General features: G+C 38.7%; 1 protein-coding gene across 1 annotated transcript in view; it reads left to right on the forward strand.

Moving 5' to 3' along the window:
• The window catches only part of LOC137503077 (uncharacterized), a 112,108-nt gene that overhangs the window by 33,348 nt on the left and 63,542 nt on the right, over positions 1-15,218 (forward strand). Inside the window, exon 4 of the mRNA XM_068230517.1 lies at positions 4,542-4,624. Coding sequence (XP_068086618.1) covers positions 4,542-4,624 — 83 coding nt within the window. The remainder of the gene's footprint in view (positions 1-4,541; positions 4,625-15,218) is intronic.

Below are 15,218 nucleotides of genomic sequence, written 5' to 3' on the forward strand. Positions count from 1 at the left end.
TTGTGCCGGCAGGCAAGCTTGCCTCCAGATTTCTCGGGCCATGCATTCTTTTGGATTTCTTAACACCGGTCACTCTTTTGGTGAGCAACCCAGCCACTGAAAGATTATTAGAGTGCACCTCTCTCAGATAAAACCTGTAAAATCTCTTTGTTTGCAATATAGGCCACTAAGTTATGACAGTGAGGAAGTAGTTATATTCCTTTCCTTAACAGCTCAGAGTCTTAAAATTTTAAGTTGGAAAGTGGAGACCTTCTGCCCCACTAATATGCCGCTTGTGTATTGCTTTTTCTTGTTCCACCTGTGTACAAACCTTCCTCTCTAAAATAATTCTTTTTCCTCCGTTGGTCGGCTGCGATTACCTTCCCCCGCCTCCAAAACCTAGCTTGCATTCCACACACTCATCATCGATGCCGCCCACCTCATCTGAACCTGCAGCTTAAAAATAAACATACTCTCGCTGTCCATAAGAACAATCTCTGTCACCAAGTTAATTACTCTTTCAATGCCCTCTCTGCAATCTGCGTCCGAGTTACATCTGGCGAGTGATGCTGGCATGGGGTAAGGGCCCACCCCGCTCTGGCCCAGTCTCCTTCATGACGGCATACTTGAGTACCATCCTTGCCGGCAAAGGACTGAGGTGCGGTAACACTACTGTCTACATTATATCAGAGCAGTGTCTCAATATCTGGCCTTGGGTGCATCTAACCTTCTCACGGTAGTGGGAGAGATGTATCTGAGGGTACTTGGCGATTCGGGGGACCCTACCCAGGTATCGGCATTGGCAGCCGCTCTTGTTGTCAATCGTGAACTGTGCATCTCGGACTTTTATGGCTTCAGGAAGACTTCAACACTTGTATTCGACATAATTACTTACAAATGAACTTTCATCAACCAATTTTCCGACTACCAACTCCAATTTCAAATTTTTCCAAAAAGCAAAATTTTCTAAAACGTGTCACCTGAGGGAGGACGTTTGTGGGGAGGTCTGTACCGGAGGTAGATCTGCCCGGTTTATTTAATTTAAGTGCCTTCGCTAAGGCCCTCGTTAAAGTAAAGTTTGAAACAACTATGACAAGAAGTTTGAACATTTCTCAACAGATGTCTCTACTATAAACTTTACGATGTGCCCTCTGATGTGAAGATGAACTATTAAAATTTTTGATACATTTTGTATATGAAGGTTTCCTAAACTAGAATGTTCTCTTTTGTTTTTTCATGTTCACATTTTTTTAACACTTCTATCTCTTCCCACCAACTTAGGATGTTGGCCAATGAAAAATTGTGTATATCTTTCTACCAATCAAAATTTCCTGGTGTTTATTGGATTATCCTATAAGAATTGGGGGTGTGTCGAGTCTTAGCCCAGAATTTTCTGGAGCTTTCCCTCTACTATAAAATCTGGAACTTTTATACCACTTCAAGAGGTCCACCAGCTTAAGGTAATGGAAGATCCTGCTTAAAATCAAGTGGTCTTCCAAAGCTAGCTCCAGGGGAAGGTTTCATATATTTAGCTATGTAACTTCATTTTCTAAAAATGGAAATTTCAACTTAACCGAAATCAGGGAACAGAACGTGGTGTACCCTCTTGTGTTCCCTCTCAACGTGATTGTAAGGTGACTATGATTTTGTGACCTTTCCTGTTTTGTAAATTCTGTAACTTGAACATTTTTCTCCTTGTCACCTCCGTAATATAGGCTTAGCCTCTGTAACGTTGGGCCGTAAGCTCAAATATGGTTTTATGCATGTAATGTAAAATTCTAGGAGATCCAGAGTTCGCCTCCTTACCTGTTTGGTTTATGGACCAGTAAATTAACCTTTTTTAACCATAGGCTTTGTAGAATGGGTACTTGTTACCCCTGTTTAACTCCATTTATTTCATATTAAAATTATCAGACAGTTGAGCAGGATGTACATAGGTAAAATACAAGTATACATGTACAAAAGGGGTCCTCTACCTGTTCTAAGTGTATACATTGCAACGGTAGAATCTACAAAAACCTTAAGTTCATCACAAATCAAGTTCCTTTCAAGGATATGGTCTACCACTGTGCTTGCGGCGTACAGGGCCGCCGCTGTTTCAGCTACATTAATCCGGGTTGGCACTTGGAAAGGTTGGGCCCAAGCCAAGTTCAATTGAGGCAAAAAGTAAGCTATACTGTGCAGAGTGGCGTCCGCATAAACACTAATTACATGGTTATTCACACGCACAGAACAAACACTTGCAAGAGTTACTGGGTTGAATAATTGTCGTGGCCAGTACCATTCTCTTGATAGAATGTGTCGCACTGGAAATAGAGGCCATGACATGACATAGCATAGCCAAGCCAAATACCTGGCAATGCGTGCGAGGTCATCCGTTTGCACTCTTGGGAGCACTGTCAAGTAGGAAGTCACTCTTCTCTGCACATCCTGCATCAGTTGAATAGTCTGCCTATTGGTGTTGATAACCATGCTGAGGAAGGTGAGTTCATTCGTTGGCTGGAGATGTGATTTCTGTTTGTTGAGCGTAATTCCTAATACCCATTCCAAGTACATTATTATATCGTCCACAAGGATCTCGTTGCCGTAGATCAGCCAATCATCTAAATAGCAAATAGTGTCAACGTTAAACTGTGCCTTCAGTATCCCAGAGACCGCTATTGCCACCTTTGCATAATAGATGGGATTAGCGTGTGCCCCATCGGGAGGCGCGTCATGGCATATGACTGTCCTCGGTAATATACACCGTAGAACCTTCGGTGGTGGTAGTGAAGAGGCACTTGGTAAAATCCGGATTTTAAATCCACTTTTATCATGAGTGAAAAGGGAGGTATACGTTGAAGTGCCCGTGCAGGGCTGTGAAGAGAGAACTTTGGAATATTATAATACTGTGTCCATCGCGACAAGTCGTGTATGACTCGTGCGGAGCGGTCAGGCTTAGTGACGAGAAATAAAGGGTGAGCGTTAGTGATCTCCTGTCGTTCCAAGAGTCCCGTTGCCTGCATATCGTTGATTACCTGGTCCATGAGAGGAGATGCCTTTCTGGGTACGAAGACCGGTGGAGCCGCTGTGAGTCGTGGAAGGCGGGCGCCTTCCCTGATGAGTTGTTCCGCAAAACGTCCAAGGGGGGTGTCCATATAGGGCACTGGAAGCGCAGCAGGCACTGCTACTGAGTGATAATGTGTCGGACGGTGTGCTGCTTGTTGAAACTCTGGTATCGGTGGAAACGGTTGGCTTTGTTAAATGTAGTGTGTGCCTTTGATAGTCCTTGAAAGTGTGAATTTTCGTAGAGGGATCCTTAGGTGTAAATTCATGGAGCAAGGGTGCTCTTCCTAGTAAAGTTATTGATGTAAAGGTTGAATGGTGTCTAGTTAGGCTGTAATGGTGTAATGTGTGGTTAGTAGTCTCCTAGCTAGATTTGTTGAGCAAATATGCTCTTACTGATGGTGTAAAAGCAATTGGGAGAGCTGTCTCCTTGACTATTGATTGAAAGGGAGCAGCTGTGCTTCAAGCTCATGTTGTAAATAGTTGTTCTTTTTTCTAATTTTGTCGCACAAGATTACGGGCTAGCCTCGTTGCTAGTCTATTGTTATTTGCTCAGCAAAGTGTGAATATTTAAGATTTGGAAAAAGAGAGAGGTCAGGAAAAGAAATTAAATGGCCAAAATAATGTTGCCAACTTTAAGAGTTTAAATTAATCTATCGATTTTCGTATATCCGCCCATTCATGCCCGCACTTTATTTCAATTCTGTATACCACGGTATCCCCGTAACAATTATTATTATTATTATTATTATTATTATTATTATTATTATTTATTCATTAATTTTCCTTAAATTGTACATGTACACATACACGGCTTCCATCCCCATATGTATGTGTACATATACTCTGCTGAAATTCACAAATAAGTAGGCAAATTTAAATTTACATATTTACAAATGTTCCTCCTTTTCTATGCTACCTTGTGTACTGCTATCCTACAGTGTGTTCCTTTTCATGTTCTTTTCTCTCTTATCAGTTGTCCAAGAAGCAGTGGCAAAAGGGACTCAGGTTAAGACACAGCAGGTTGTTATGCAAGTTACGTTCCAAAGAGGGTAAAAAAATTAATGTAATGTAAATTTTAATCCAATAACTGTTGTAAAGTATTATTTGAAGTAATTCCACATGTTATATATGAGTTGATTATGTTTGTAAATACAGACAATATTATAAGTAGAATTTTGTAAATAATATAAATTTATTAAGGATGAGCTTTGTGTTAATAAAAAAAAATGTGTAAATTGTATAATGCTGAATTGTGTGAAATTGTCTTCTTCTCTGTACATTTAAAATGTAGTGCTGGACAATGTATTTTTGTGTACCATTTGCCACCATGGTAGACACCTCTTTTGCATTTAAAGTGATTTTGATTTGATTGTTCCTTTCCATTCTTATATATTTTAAATGGGAAATAAATTAATTATACTCTTTTTTGCCACTATGAAATTTATTTTCTCAGCTGTTTATTGTTTAGGCTTATATATTTTTATTCCTTCACTTTTCTTATTTGTTACTTACAGACGTCCAATGATATTAAGGAGGAAATATTCATAGAAGAACATACTGATGATCAGTTGTTGCCATACATCAAAGCAGAAACAAAGTACGTACACTCCAGATCCTATACAATATGGAATATGTTGTACCTATTCTCAGTTGTGTCCAGTAGCAGTTGGTTTATCTCCAAAAACTGCCCATTTTCATCAGTTTAATCCTTTCTTTACAAGGTTACATTTACACACTAGTATCTTAAAATTCTATTGGTTAAAATTGTTTAAAACCTTCAGAAATTTTAAGATCGTATTTAATGTTCTGTCCTGTAGTTTTATTGAATATATATCTACAAAAATAATCTCTGCTAAACCTAGATATTATTGAAATATATTTGTTTACAATACCGTTAAGCAACCATGAAAAATGTGTTCTTCCTTTCACTTTTACCACATCATTTGTTCATCACATTCTTATCATCTGAAATGCCATCTTTAGCTATTAACCCCATATATTCTCAGTATTTGTGTACTTTCATACCAACAGTGACACACAGAAACAATCATGTTTGTAGGTTATCAACTAAATCTACAAATTCAAAATGGTTAAGTTTGATGAACATTGTAAACAATATAATATTTTCAAACTAATGTAATAATTTTCATGTTATCTTACTATATATAAAAATGGATGTATGTATGTAAATGACACATCTCCTCCTAAACCACTGGAGCAATTTGAATCAAATTTTGAACACTTATTATTTACTATCTGGAGATGAGCACTGTGGGGGTAAGCCACCTCTAGCCCCCTTAGGAGTGGGGGTTAGGGGGGTCAGGTAAAAAAATTAATCGAAAATAGTGTCAAATCCATAGTTCATGGGGTGAATAGTGACACTCCCGATTTTTTAGAAGTCAAATTTCTGCTCCCATTTGGGTGGGGGGCTAGGGGGCCTGATGATGGATGTATGTGTGTAAATGACACACCTCCTCCTAAACCACTGGAGCAATTTCAATCAATTTTGAACACATATTATTTGCCATCTGAAGAGAGCACTGTGGGGGAAGCCACCACTAGCCCCCTTAGGGGAGGGGTTATGGGGTTCAGGTAAGAACATAATCGAAAATAGTGTGGAATCCATAGCTTTTGGTGTCACTGAGGTGAATAGTGGCACTCCCGATTTTTAAAAGTCAAATTTCTGCTCACATTTGGATGGGGGGGGAGGGGGGACTGATGATGGATGTATGTGTGTAAATGACACACCTCCTCCTAAACCACTGGCGCAATTTCAGTCAAATTTTGAAACTTATTCTTTGCTATCTGGAGACGAGCACTGTGGGTTAAGCCACCTCTAGCCCCCTTAGGGTTGGGGGGTTAGTGGGTCAGGTAAAAAATAATTGATAACAGTGACAAATACATAGTTTTTGGGTCGTCGAGGTGAATTGAACACTCCGGATTTTTAGTATCAGGAGACGAACCACGTGGGGGTAAGACAGCCCAGGAAAACTTAGGGGCAGGGTGGGCAAGGGGGTCATATATACAAATAAATGAAAATAGTGTCGAATCCATACGTTTCGTGGTCGCTGAGATGAATAGTCACACTCCGGAATTTTTTTAAGTCCAACTTAGAGCCCCCTTAGTAGTAGGGGGCGATGGGAGAGTGTTACATGAAAATAATCGAAAAGAGTGTCGAATGCATAGTTGTCGGGGTCGCTGAGATGAATAGTGAGACTCCGGATATTTTATAAGTTCTTCCCCTTTTGGGGTGGGGGCGAGGGGGGAGTGATATATAAAATAAATAGAAAATAGTGTCGAATATGTATAGTTTTCGGGGTCGCCGGGGTTAATTGTATGCTTCGTTTTTTTAGTATCAGGAGACAAACCACGTGGGGGTAATACACCCCAGGAAACATTAGGGGCGAGGTGCTGAGTTACACAAATCATCAAATGTAGTGTCGAATCCATATTTTTGGGGGTTGCTGAGGTGAATAGTGACACTCCGGAAATTTTTAAAGTCCAATTTGAGCCCCCTTCATAGTGGAGGAGATGGGAGAATGATATATAAAAATAATCGAAAGTGTCATATCCATAGTTGTCAGGGTTGCTGAGATGAATAGTGAGACTCCGGTTATTTATAAGCTGAAGTTCATCCCCCTTTGGGATCGGGAGCGAGGGGGGAGTGATATATAAAATTAATCAAAAATAGTGTCGAATACATAGTTTTCGATTTTGCCGAGGTGAATTGTACACTTCGAAATGTTAGTATCAGGAGACAAACCACGTGGGGGTAGGACACCGCAGGAACCCTTACGGGCAGTGGGGGGCGCGAAGGGGCTGTGATATAAAATAATCAAAATTAGTGTCGAATCCATACTTTTCGGGGTCACTGAGATGAATAATGGCACTCCGGAATTTTTTAAAGTTCAGCCCCCTTCGTGGAGGGTGGCAATTGGAGAGTGATATATAAAAATAAACGAAAATAATGTTGACTCCATAGTTGTCCGTGTCGTTGAGATGAATGGTGAGACTCCGGATATTTTACGAGTCCAAGTTCATCCCCCTTTCTGGTGGGGGTGAGGGGATTCAGATTTTAAAATAATTGAAAATAGTGTCGAAGCCATAGTTTTTGGGGTCGCTGAGATGAATAGCAACACTCCCGATTTTTAAAACTCAGTGTTTAACCACCTTTTGGGGGAAGTGAGATATAATAATAATTGAATATTCTGCCTAATCCATAGATTTCCAGGTCGCTGAGGTGAATAGTAACATTCCGGATTTTTTAAGTCCAGTTTCAAAAATGCCCCCCTTTGGCATAGAGGCTGAGAAAGGGTGAAAAAATAAATGGCCAAGAATGCCCAAGGTAATAGATGTGTGTTCGTTCCAGTATGACTTTCAAGTATGACTTTCTACCTGGAAAACATACTGTGGGAGTAAGACGCCCCTAGAACCACTTCGGAAGCGGGTGAAATATATAATCCATATTAATAAATTGAAGTCAGTTTGGCCCGATCTATATATACTGTACTATATATATATAAATTAAGGCATAAAAATGAATACAGACGTGAATTAATGAGACCATTCTAGGCATCTTAAAAACTTAAAACTTGGTAGCAGACAAACTGATGACTTCAGGATCCCTAGAAAAATCGAAAATTCTCAAAATTCTCTGAGAGGGACACGTTGGGATTTTCAAATCTGCATAGGAACACAGTCGGTGATATTTATCCTGAACGATAAACTATAGGTTTCATGAGCTTAAAAGTTTCCTGAAAGTCCTAATGTTTAACCCCCTCCCCCATATCAAGATGGCACCACAACCTCCCAGACGAGTTAGAAAATAGAAATTTGGCAAAATTATAACTCTTTGCCTGTAACCGATGGAAATTTTACGAGATGTTTAAAAAATTTATTTTTTAACCCCCCCAAAATATCGGAATATGGAGGCAATTTTATGATGGTGCAGACCTTCCTTTTGAAGTATTTGGTGGCTAAATGGTAAGTTGCATCACAAAACGGATGGCACAATCTCTGTTCAATTTGGAGTGATCTACAACTTTGGTCCTATGACTTTTTGTAGTATCTCTATCCCTTATGTTAAATTTGTCTCTATTTCTGGATTTACCTAAATTTTGCACTTTGTACACATATAATTGATGATTTGAGTCAGTTATAGGAAAGATGGGATCATCAAATTGTACATGAATATTGGCCCACCCAGCCAAATTCTATGTTTGAAGCTGTCGCATAAGTATCTGAAAAGTAATTCACTGTGTGAAAACCTTACACAAATTTCGCCCTATTGAACGATTCTAAAATAATCTTGCCTTTAATAGATGAGATACGAGGAAATATCATAAGGCCAGCCATTTAGATAGCTAAATGAGGCCAGAATCATATTTTTATACAATCCGTTTTTCCAATATGAATACACCGTTTAGCAGCAGTCATTCTGTAACTGAAGGTGAACATGCATATACTTCTGTATGTCGATCTACATTTATTAATTTAAGCCGATTTGTGGTGATCTAGAAAGGGGTGTGTCTTACATTGTAATTAATACTTTATAAATCAGTAGTGACTCTCAGCAGGAGGGCGTCTGCTGTTGTAATCAGTACTCCACATATCGACGAAATAGAGCTAGGAATGGCTGTGGAAGTAAGGAGAAATTGAAGGAACTTACTAGAAAATTGAAGGCAGCTAAGGATAACATGATGGCAAACATAATTGGCAGTCATACAAATTTTAGTAGAAAAATGGAAGGGTTTTTATAGGTATTTTAAGGCAGAAACAGGTTCCAAGAAGGACATTCCAGGAATAATTAATGAACAAGGGGAGTGTGTATGTGAGAATATTCAAAAGGCAGAAGTATTCAGTCAGCAGTATGTAAAGATTGTTGGTTACATGGATAATGTCCAAATAAAGAAGGAGACTAAGGCTAAAGAAGTATTAAAATTTACATATGATAACAATGACATTTACAATAAGGTACAAAAGTTGAAAAAATAGAAAAGCAGCTGGAATTGATAAGATTTCTGGGGATACACTAAAGACAATGGGTTGAGATATAGTACCGTATCTGAAGTACTTATTTGATTATTGTTTGGTTGGAGGAGCTATACCAGATGAGTGGAGAGTTGCTATAGTAGTGCCTGTGTATAAAGGAAAGGGTGATAGACATAAAGCTGAAAATTACAGGCCAGTAAGTTTGACATGCATTGTATGTAAGCTTTGGGACGGCATTCTTTCTGATTATATTTGTGAAATTAATAACTGGTTCGATAGAAGGCAGGTCGGTTTTAAGGAAGGTTATTCCACTGAAGCTCAACTTGTAGTATTCCAGATATCTTGGATTCAGGAGGTCAAATAGACTGTATCGCGATTGACCTGTCTAAAGCATTTGATAGGGTGGATCATGGTAGACTACTGGCAAAAATGAGTGCAATTGGACTAGACAAAAGAATGACTGAATGGGTTGCTATATTTCTAGAAAACAGATCTCATATAATTAAGAGTAGGTGAAGCTTTATGTGACCCTGTAATAATTAAGAGGGGATTTCCTCAAGTCATTATTATTGGACCTTTATGTTTTCTTATATATATAAATGATATGATTAAGGAGTGGAATCAGAGGTAAGGCTTTTTGCAGATGATGTTATTCTGTATAGAGTAATAAATAAGTTACAAGATTGTGAGCAACTGCAACGTGACATCAAAAATGTTATGAGATGGACAGCAGGCAATGGTATGTTAGTAAACGTGGTTAAAAGTCAGGTTGTGAGTCTCACAAATAGGGAAAGTTCTCTCTGTTTTAATTACTGCGTTGATGGGGTGAAAGTTCCTTTTGGGGATCATTGTAAGTATCTAGGTGTTAATATAAGGAAAGATCTTTTTTTTTTGCTAGGGGCTCTACGTCGCACCAATACAGATAGGTCTTATGGCCACGATAGGAAAGATCTTCATTGGGGTAATCACATACATGGGATTGTAAATAAATGTACAAATCTCTGTACATGGTTATGAGGGTGTTTAGGGGTTATAGTAAAGATATAAAGGAGAGGGCATATATGTCTCTAGTACGACCCCAACTAGAGTATGGTTCAAGTGTATGGGACCCTGACCAGGATTACCTGATTCAAGAACTGGAAAAAAATCCAAAGAAAAGCAGCTCGATTTTTTCTGGGTGATTTCCGACAAAAGAGTAGTGTTATAAAAATGTTGCAAAGTTTGGGCTGGGAAGAATTGAGGGAAAGAAGAAGAGCTGCTTGACTAAGTGGTATGTTCCAAGCTGTGAGCGGAGAGATGGCATGGAATGACATTAGTAGATGAATAACTTTGAGTGGTGTTTATAAAAGTAGGAAAGATCACAATATGAAGATAAAGTTGGAATTCATTTATAGGAAGGGGAGTGAGGGATTGGAATAACTTACCAAGGGAGATGTTCAATTAATTTCCAATTTCTTTCAAATCGTTTAGGAAAAGGCTAGGAAAACAACAGATAGGGAATCTGACCTACGTGCAGATCAGTATCGATTGATTTAACTAGCAATAGGAGTGGGGTAGTTCTCCAATGCCTGTGTACCACTGTAATGCATAATTCCCTTCTTGATGTGACTAGCAGAAGGCAACTGAGCGTGCATTTTTTTTTTTTAACTCCTTTACCAGGTTCTCTTTATCATTATGTGTAGGTGCTCCCGATTATAAACAAATTTACCCATCAAAATGTGACTGACGTTACGCATAGGGAATTGCGGCAGTCAAGTCGACCTGTCGTTATCATCACAACTCTGCAACTCGCACTTCACGTTGGAAACAACGTCTGCGGACCGCCCTATGCTTTTTGTCGGATAACGCCAAGGGACATGCAATTAAAATTTTTTATTCACTTCATGTGCAGCAATTTACTTTGATATCCGTATACATTGTAGAATACCATAGCGAAGCACGGGTACATTTGCTAGTTAATCAGTATAATGCTGGCTGAGTTCATTAGTGCGATAAATTAAATATGTCATTTTAAATTATTTATTTGGTTAGATTCCTTTTCTGTTCTCTTGTGTGTTAAGTCAGATTCCTCCATTTGTGGATGCATAAGCAGATAATGTTTTGTAGTAATGAAATGTTCAGATCGATAGTGCTACATCTTAGATATCATAGTTATCAAGCAGTACTTCCACATTGTTGTAAGCATTAAAAGTTTTGGTACCCGGTATTGAATTTGTTTGCTCCAGTGTTGTGCTCACACTTGCTGATTGTCACCAATTCCCACTTTTCATTTTAGTCAAGTGCTTGTAGTGTGTTGATTGCAAACACATTTACGCAATTAGTATAAACTAATAAAATGGGCAGCTACAAGTGAAGTTTCAAATTTGTGCAGGTTCCCTAAAAAATTCCAAATTCTTCAAGTAAGTGAATTTATTATCTCGTAAAGTTAGATAAATAATTAGGTAATGATATTATTTCAAAATTGTTATCTTAATCACTGATGTTACAAAGTAGCACAAGTGCATATCCTGTTTTCAAACATTTAATGCAGTAGTGATTTTTGAACTGTAGGTTACCTTTGCTGGCTACTATGTGAAACGATCTTTGATAATCCCTGGAAAATAATTGTATAATCTTGGATTGGTGCTCTTAACCGAGCCCTTGTATCGGCAGGTCCTGCAATTGCTCGCCATAGCCTAAGGTTTGACTCACAAACATGATTTGTGATGGAAACTATGAATTCTGAAAGTTTTATTTGATTTTGTAGGTGGTTAGAGTCATGTCTTCTGTTACGTGATGCATTGACATGTTCCTACTCTACATTCACAACTAAAGGCAAGAAATATTCATTTCAGTCCTCAGAACTACCCAGTACCTGCTTACACTCTCTCATTAGTCAGAGTAGAACCATGCACACAACTGAGAATTGCTCAAATTCGTTAACTCTTTGAGGTTCAAATTTTGCTCTTTGCAATTCTTGACTAATAGGACACAATAGGCTACTTTACAGTACAATCTTGTATTATGATCACCATATAAATGTTGCTTATAAATACTTTTCACACACTAAATGCATGTTTCTATTTTTGGATGGAGTTTATATTAGCTTTCTTCTTCCTAAACATGTCTTGTGCAGAGACACTCTCAAACCAGCAAAGGCCTTTTGTGTGTATTCCTTTTTCCATGGCATAGGGCAGTCCATTGTCTATGTAGCTTAGTCCATTGTATATCGTAGATTTTAGATGCTTCTGTAGGATTCAATCGGCCAGATCTTATCTACTGCTTCCCACTTTGATCTTACCTCAGGCACTATGTTATACTGATTCTCATTTCAGCAGTCTACAAATATCACGCAGCAACTTAAATGACTTCTTTTAAAATGTCTAAGAGAATTACCGTGTCAATTTGGTACTGAATTACATAAGAAGAGGTTTTAATATTCATAAATTCCTAATTGCTGACTTGTGCAAAGACACATATTTCTGATCTTACCAATTAGTGATGAGATTACCTGCCATTTGTGGAGAGACACATCACCCTGTGTTAAATAATTAGTGATGCGGTTTCCTTCCTCTTGTAGAGTGTCATATGGCCCTGAGCTGACCACTTTGTGCAACTCCTCCATCGTTTTCATATTTATAGACATGATCGGGGTGAAAATAACAATTATTATGGTCGTCTGCCATCTGCGACTGATGTAAGCAGAAATATGAATTGCAAAATTCCATTCAGGCTATATTTCACTTACGAACTCCTCACTTGTGGATACTAGTAAAAATTTTACCGGATATTCAATCTGTCACTCCCGATTAACACAGATAATCCTGAAATTTTTATTTTGTTGAGTTATATATTTTTATTTATAATGCATTTTTAGGAGTTACTTAAACATGAGATCCAGAAGCGTTCTGTCCTTCAAATACTATTTTGCAAAAATAATGCTTTATTGGTATAGGACAAAGGCTTTAGGAGAGAGAATTGAGACACAGGAAGTTAAATGACAGGATATGTAAAATATCCATTGTATCCCATTTTTATAACAGAATATTCATCAGTCTGCTTCTTGTTATTCTGCTTCTTTAGTGTTAGCCCTGCCTGGTCCATTGTTGTGATTCATTGTCTCCAGTTAGTTCAGTCTCGGGCCATGTCTGTATGTAGTCTCCTAGCTTTCAGGTCGTTCTGCACTTTATCTGTCTTATGCTCTCTTGTTCGTCCCTTGCGCCTCTTTTCACCGACTATCTGTGTATATTCTGACTGTCCCAATATATTGTCCTCTGCAATCAACACATGCCCAAACCAGTGCACAGGCCTTTCCTCAATTTTCTTCTGGATCAGTGCAATACCAAAATATTTTCTTAAAACATCATTTGAAATGTGATCCAGCTCTAGTTATGCCAGCCTTCCACCTAAGCATCATTGTATCCATGATGCTTATTTGGCACTGTACCTCCTCTTTAACTGGCCAGCATTCATTGCTGTAGAAAACCACACAATGAATAACAGTTCAGTAGATCTTAGATTTCAGATGGTCCTTCATCTGAGCATCGCAAGGGCGCACGTTGTCATTCTCAAATTCGGCCAGGCTTTGTATATCCGTAAGTTGACCTCTTCAGTAAAGTCGGCCTTCATCAGAGATTGCGGAACCAAGATACTCGTGCTATACATTCACTGTCAACATGCATTGCTCCAACTTCTCGACGATGTAATGTCAGGTATTCTGTCTTCTTTTTGTTGAAGCGTGGGACATATTGCTTAAGTCGATTGTTCCAGTCTTCTTTTCGGCCCCTATTGTCTGCAGCCAGAATTATATCATTTGCATAGAGAAATGTCCATGGTATTGGACTGTGCATGTCTGATGTAATGGTGTCAGTCACAAGAATGATCAGCAGTGGTGATAAGGCATGGCCTTGGTGGAATTCTGCAATTATGCGGAAGTCATCAGACGCTACTGCGGCAGCTTGAACATAACTCCTTGGTTCTTCGGAGAGCAATTATACCCTCTCAGCAAGATGCTCTGGAATGCCATGTTCTTATAGCGCTGACTGATAAGCTTATGAGGTACCCGATGGAAGTTCTTCTCAGGGTACAGAAAGTCGTGATGAAGCCTGTTATTGTTTTCACACTGTTTCTCAAATAATAGCCATGCAGTGTGGGTTGCTCCTGTTGCACCACAGTTTTACAAAAATCCAGTTTGGCCTGTTGTATGTTGGGCTAAATCGCTAATCCTTTTGTGGAAGATTTGTGTGAAATCTGTCATTACGTGGTTCAAAAGCATGATTGGCGGTAATTTGAAATCGCAGGGCATCCCTTATTTTTGAATGGATACTCCATTACCAATTTGTTGGTTTGGACCTTTTTTTGATTTAATGATTGGAAAGCTTGCTTTAGCCACACTGCTACATCCCCCCATTGAGAGAAACAAAACTCTGCCGTAAGATAAGCAGGACTGGTGGCTTTCCCTGGTTTCATTTCCGTCAGCATAGCCTGGATTTCGGTGACGTCAAATTTTGTACATTGGTCCTTCAACAGCGGAGGGGTTTGGGATTGGGAGATACGGAGATTCCTAGATAGATAATTTGACGAAGTAGTTCCGCCAGTTAAATGTAACAAAGGCTTTTCAGTCTGTCAAACACACAGCAAATACAATGTAAATTATAACACTATGAACATACCTGTAAAATACACACTAACATACAAAGAATGACATGTTTCGTTCTACAAGATCATCCTCAGATTCTATCAAATCACTTAATTCGGCCAGTCAGCAAATTACGAAGCCAACAACCTCAAATCACTTAAAATCAAAATCATGAATATTGACAAATCAATTACTTTCAATAATAAATGTCCAGAATTGAAGCTCGTTCCTAAGTACATGCCCATAAAAGCTAAACCCACAACAACTTCGGCTAAAATATCAACATCTCAGTCACAATTACTATGGATCAGAAACGAACTCAAATTCGCGTACATAAAGAAACAGGAAATCAATAAACAAATTCTACACATCCGTTTAAACTTAAGCTACTTCCGGCACCACACACAATGGACGTCCTACTTCAACTTTTTACACGATTACATTAAAAAGGAAGCAATCCAGAAACAGAAGGTCATTGACAATAAAATACGTAACCTAATGATTAAACAGGAAAATCCAGAAAACGCTAAGCACAACAAACTCGCGAATTTTCACCCTAGATGAATTAACAGATCAGACACTA

The sequence above is a fragment of the Anabrus simplex genome, chromosome X, assembly GCF_040414725.1.
Source record: "Anabrus simplex isolate iqAnaSimp1 chromosome X, ASM4041472v1, whole genome shotgun sequence".
Lineage (NCBI taxonomy): Eukaryota > Metazoa > Arthropoda > Insecta > Orthoptera > Tettigoniidae > Anabrus > Anabrus simplex.